This window comes from Frankliniella occidentalis, unplaced genomic scaffold, assembly GCF_000697945.3.
Source record: "Frankliniella occidentalis isolate FOCC.00 unplaced genomic scaffold, Focc_3.1 Scaffold167, whole genome shotgun sequence".
In the NCBI taxonomy this organism is placed as follows: domain Eukaryota; kingdom Metazoa; phylum Arthropoda; class Insecta; order Thysanoptera; family Thripidae; genus Frankliniella; species Frankliniella occidentalis.
Genome location: NW_026267293.1, coordinates 459,776 through 465,955, shown reverse-complemented (window position 1 = coordinate 465,955; position 6,180 = coordinate 459,776). Strand labels below are relative to the sequence as shown.

At 50.9% G+C, this 6,180-nt stretch overlaps 1 protein-coding gene across 1 annotated transcript in view; it reads left to right on the top strand.

The window, feature by feature from the left end:
* The window catches only part of LOC127750307 (ABC transporter G family member 20-like), a gene marked incomplete in the record, with an annotated part of 56,099 nt that overhangs the window by 39,537 nt on the left and 10,382 nt on the right, over positions 1 to 6,180 (top strand). The window contains 1 exon segment of the mRNA XM_052271599.1: positions 5,741 to 5,992. Coding sequence (XP_052127559.1) covers positions 5,741 to 5,992 — 252 coding nt within the window.

Here is a 6,180-nt window from a genome sequence, read left to right as displayed (position 1 = left end):
TTTTGTTCTTTTCAACTGTACCACTGCTCATTTTTGCCCGTCAAAAGTCAAAGTAATAAATTGTTTCAGGAAAAAACAAGTAAAATTTGACAATTTAAATTGTTCATTGAAAGTTTTCTGGTAAATCGTGATTTTTTTTCACGGTGGAGAACCTACAATCAAAAGACATGACAGCATTAATGCCAATTCGCGTGTCGGTCGCAATTTCTTCTTTCCCATCCTATGCGGCTGCTTTGTATAAGCAGTGTGGCGTTCTCTCGAATTCTTTCTTTTGCAAGTCTGTTTTTTCCATCCATATCTGGCTTGTAAAAGAGAATTCGATTAAATTACCACGGTTGTACCTTTGTTTTTCTTCCTTATCCTTTGTCATCCGCACTCTCACTTCCCTGTCGTGCGCGACCGTGACATTGAAGCGCTGCCGAGGTGTGAAATCGAAGCACGCGGAATCAGACGCATTATTTTTGTTCACACTGCACTGGCAGAGAGGCGGGGCCTCCTGGCGCTTCTCTCTGGCCCTCGGGCTGGCCTCTCCACTTCGCGGTATGCACACAGACGGCCGGTGATGCAATGGGCTGGGTCTGGCTGGCAGGCTGGCCCGTAACGAGCCGTGGCGAGCCGCGGGGGAGGGCCCTGGGCTTGGGCCCTGGCCGCTAGGGACCCTCTGGCACCCCAGGGAGGGAACACCGAGGGGAACACCCATAGCCCCACTGAAGCTCTGATATGGATGGCTCCATGAGAGCTCTCACTCGGTGAACCCACTTACCTGGTTTTCAGGAACCATTTTTAGATTCAGGTAACCTCAATATGACTATTTTCAAGTACCTTTAGGAGTTATCTTTTGGTCATATTGCACTGAGAAAAGCGTTTTGTCCTAATAACAAAAAAAGTGTTGAATCAATGAAAATTTACTACCTTGCCAACTACACATTTGATCAAGAATTCTAAACAAAATATGATCAGGTCGATCACACCCGATCACACCTTTATCAGCATGAAATAACGTGATCAGAGCGACTAAAATTTGTCTCACTCAAATAAAATTTTCTTGGACCCCGTTTTTGTTGAGCGGATCAAACGGTTTTCTGAGTGTGGGGTAACCTATTCCTTCCTGAAAACTACTGTCCTGCTCGTATTAGAGAGCCCCTGCTGCTCGCAGCTATGGGCCTTTGGCTTGGGCCTCTTGGGAGCCATCTCCAGGTGCTACCCAAATATAGCCCCCCCAAAAAACGGCTATATCTGAAATAGATCATTCAGGTAACTTACTTAAATCTGAAAAAATGTTTCTTATAGGAACCAGGTGAAGCGGTTTCACTGTCCGTTGTGCGAAATTGCCAGAACTCTTTCTAATGACCTAAATGGACCCACGACGCACCGGTGACTGGAGACGCGTGCACTTTCAGGCGAGGGGGCCACCACTCGTGTAATCCTGTGTTCAGATGAGGGTGTAATCCCTACGTAATCCTTGTCTATTCCGTGTAATCCTTCACCAAATTTTAAAACATTATCACTAAATTTTACCTTATTGTCCAAATTTGATTGTTTTAGTGCCTAAAATTTAACAAAATTCACGTGTAATCACTCAAAATTCAAGTGTAATCCCTGTAGTCACGTAATCCTGTGTACATCCTCAATCGAAGTGGTTGCCCCCTCGCTTTCAGGTCGAGCCGTAGGCTAGATGATGTGCGAATGCAATGGTCACGCCTCGCCAACTGGGGCACAAAAAGCAAATAGACGGCGTGGTTTGTAGACAAACAGCTTTTGAGGCTCCAAATCACCAACGTTACTAAAATTCTGGCTCGGCGATTGTGTCCACTTGCAGCAGTTAAAACATCGGGGACGCGCTCATCGACGTAGACGTCCTGAGAATGCCGGCTGGCTTTGGGTCAGAGTGCGGCCTGGTTCTTCAGCTCCTGCGAGTGGGCTCAATTTGGTTGTTTCTCATTCGTGCCGGTCGTCGTTCTACCCATAACTAGCGTCGAATAATTATAGTTCATTTTCCTCAAGATCACACAAAAAGAAACAGCTTCTCCCGGACGTATTCATGTACAGAAATGGGGTTCCATGTCTTGATATGCGTCATAAATCAAATTTTGTCATTAGAAGATTAGTGCACTAAAAAGCCAGGTGTATCAATTTCGCTCACTTCTAGGTTAGTGAATTTCCATTCGCTCTGGCAACCCAAGTGCGTACTTGAATGCAGTACCTCCTGCTGCATACCTATATATGTACCAGATGTTTCATAAAAGACACAGTTTCGGGCGGGTTTGCCTACCCACTCTACCGGTAAGGCGCCATAGCCCTCTGGGTAGGCAAACCCACCCGCCCTGTGTCTTTTAGGAAACACCTGGTATGCGGGAGGCCCTGTGTGCTTGGAATGTATGCAAGGTGTAGTGTGTACTTGGTCAAGTATGCAGAAGGTAGTGGAGGTAGTGTGTACTTAGTCAAGTACACACTAAATCTCCTGCATAAATGTATGGAGGTTTTAGTGTGTACCTGACTAAGTACACACTACCTCCTGCATACTTGCGAAGTACACATGACCTCCTGTATTACATGTAGGTGTGTAGGAGGTACTGTATTCAAGTCCACACTCTTAGGTTTCCAGAGCGCGCACTCAGACCAGTGAATGTGCGAATTTTCGAGAATTTGTGTCCTTAAGGGTGCGAATTAAGATTTGTACAACTGCAAGTGTACGACATTCCTATACTTCGTCTTTCCAGCGTGACGTTGCTCATAGTCTGAGCGCGCGTTAGAGCAAGACATCAGCTGGCGAACTTCCAGTGTGACTGAAGTCGGTGTGGCTGCGGCACCGTGTGCCGCTGCTGAGGTTGGGCGAGGAGGGAGGGGTGGGGGGGAGTGTTTACGTGTCAGCGGCCGGCATCGTGCTGACTCAGGTGCTCCATATGTGCCCCATCACGGTCCGATCTGACTCCATGTATCGCTCTTTCTCCGAGCGGTAAAGGGGCGCGCGACTGGGCGCATTCCACCACACCACAAAAAGGAGTTATTGTGAAGTTACTGTATTGTTATGAAAGTAAAATGAGACTAAATTTAAAGACGTGCTAGGCTGATGAAGCACTTCGCGACAGCGCCGCGTCGCACCGCACCGCGTCCAGCCGCCGTGGCGTAATGGCGAGGACCGGCCATTGCGCAGCGAAAGTGCAAACAGCCCGCTGCCACAGTGAAAAATAGTTGGAGGGTTTACAAGATAATTGATGTGTATTGTAAAATTACAATTCCAAGTTGTAAAATTACAATCACTTCCTATCGACTTGGAATTTATTGACGAGCAAGAATGGACAATCGTAAATTTTCATCTTTTTTTGTAAATCAAAATTTCTGAAAATGTTGTAAATTTACAAGGATATTGTTTTTCCCGGTGCTGCAGCCCCGCTCAATCCCCGCTCCACCCTCGTTCCATCCCCGCTCCAACCCCGCCCCAAGCATGCCCACGGTCTGTCTGCAATATGCCTTACTGTGCGCTGCGCTGATCATTTCCTACTGGCAGACAATCGCCGGGCGTGTTACCCTGCGCGCCGTCAGTGTGCTGCATACCTTATCCCTTTTCCATGTTTCGGTTCGCAACACAATTTCGTGGGCTCGTTCCCACCCCCGCCCCGCTGTGCGCGGGCCCTCCGGCCCTGCTGATGATGTCCATGGATTGCGACACGCCCCGCCCCGCCCCGCGCCGCATCAGCAGACGGAGGGACCCCCAACGGCAGCAGAAATAGTAGTGCGAGCGCTTGCCGTGAATAACCTAGGCGCGCGAGAATCTCCCGTCAGCGACCTAGTTTCGCTGTCATCTGCTTCACCAAACATCAATTATTTCCTGGGTCATTTAATTTTTTTTCTGGCGTGTAAACATTCTTGAACGGTTGACTTGATGAAATACCCGTCTGGTGGCCGGCTTGGAACTCGCTGGCGGCTCGCTACCGCTATGCGCTGGACCAGACAGGGTTCGCAAGCAATGCTGCGCGAAATCTGAGCGATTTTATTTTCTGTCACGGCTGCCCGCTCCAGCCATAGACGCTGCGCCGCCAACGAGCCGTGACTAGCGGCCGAGTGTGACACGCCGTCACGGCTCGTCACGCGGAGGAGCTCGTGCCTGCCGGGGCGCGGGGTCACTCCCACGCCACGCCGGGCCGGGGTCGCACTCACCCTCTCGCCTTCCGCGTTGTTTCCCGCGTCGTATTTCTGTTGCACCTGTGCTGTCACGCGGTGACGTGCGCAGCGCACCATCTCAAACTGTGTGTGTGACGGTTGTGTGACGTGTGTTGTACGTTTCTTAACGTGATGGGTTTTACCTAAGTGAAGGCCAAGAAGACCCACGCCGCGGATGTTGGAACTGTATTGGTGTGGTTTGGTGGCTTAGCCCATTGAACAAGGGCGCCTCAAACCCAAACAAGTACGCAATCCGCCGATATCATTGTACATTAATTTCAGAGTACTAATGTGCAAAACCCAACGCGTTTTTTTTCTCAGCCGCCTGGTACTTTTCCGAACCCGACGCTAAACATTTTTTTCAATTTTAAAATGCACGGGAAAGCCGGTTGTAGGAATGCCGCACACTTGTAGGCGTGTGAAGTTCTATTCATAAACACTTAAGAGTTGCAAAACTACAAGGAAAGATTACTCCTTTAGTAGACCAAGTGCGTGTGAATTGGCATTCGCATACGCCTACAGGTGCGCGACATTATTCACACATTTGTTGCGCCCGCTAGAGCGTTATGTCCGCCTCCGTTAGTTAGCCTACTGCATGCAGTACTGCCGTAACTGTGTACCCGCGCAGGCGTTGGCCGGCGTTGGCCGGCGTTTGCGATAGGGCAAGCATCCCGCGAAGGGGTGGGGGAGGAGAGAGGAGAAGGGTTCGAAAAATGTGTGGAGCTTTCATGCGCGGCGCCATGATAGTAGGTTCTACTATCATTTCGGCGCATTATGGTTAGTAGGCGCAGACCCCGCGAGTAGCTGCACTGGTAAAACAAAGGTGCTAAAGTCGTGCCTTTCCTGGGGCACCTAACACATTTTCAGTTTAGTGCCCTTCAAAGACACTAAACAGCCCAAAAGGTGCTGAAAATTAGTGCCCTTGGACTTTTAGTAAAGGCCTTTGTAACGGCACTAAACCCTTAGTGCCTTTTAAAGGTAGGAGTTAGCACTTTTGTTTTTGCCCAGTGTGTGTAAGGCGGAGTTGTGTGACCGTGCCCCCTGAAATGACTTTTCTCGATGGACGGGAAAACCCCGTGTCACTATCAGCATGGCGGGGTCGCACAATTACATGGCCCCGAGGTGTCGTCAGCGTCATCATCATCATTTCTGCTAATACACGTCGGTGCATAAGGCGTTTTTTCTCTTTTATTATCGCTCCCGCTGGAACTCTGCGGCTTCAACGACACAATGTGCGCGCTTGCCGCAGGGTGCGATGCAGTCAGGCAGGGGGGTCAAGGCCCCCGCCCTCCCCACCCCGACCTGCAACGAGAGTCGTACACCGTCTGTCTGGCTCTCGGACGGGCTCGGGCGGGCGTGGCCCGCGCACTGTCACGTGTATCAAGAATTCAACTCGAGTGTGTAACTGAGGTTCAACACTTGCAAGTGTTGAGTTGAACGCATACCACCATTGCCCATAACAAGCGCGCTGATCGCCGTCATTGCGTTGTGTTGCCTCCTTTTCAAAACTTTCAGGTCCAGCACTGTATTTTGCCCCCTGACCCCTTTGTTCTGACCCTTTGCCCTTTTCGTTTTGCAGAGAAGCCAACAGTCTCGCGGAGCGCGGCGGCCCCGAGACCGTGGTGAGCACCAGCCCGACGACGGTGGACGTGGAGAAGGAGGCCGGCCGCGACGTGGGCAATGGGCGGCGCCTCGTCACGCAGCAGAGCTCGGTGTGGACGCGGCGGCAGCAGGCCGTGTGCGTCCGGCACGCCTTCAAGCACTACGGCTCCAACAAGAACCCGAACCACGTGCTGCAGAACCTCAACATGACCGTCCCCAAGGGCACCATGTGAGTAGCCGCCGGAAATGTCTTTCTCTCTCTCTCTCTTTCTCTCTCGTGTATCGCGACCAGCGGGTGCTTTTAGCGCTGCTTACTGCCCCGTTGCGCAGGATTCGGGCTCCTGAGAAGCTGTGTGTGTGTGCCATGACGCATAGGTCCGGGTAGGCGCGGCCGATTGTGAAGGAGGAGGGGGGGGG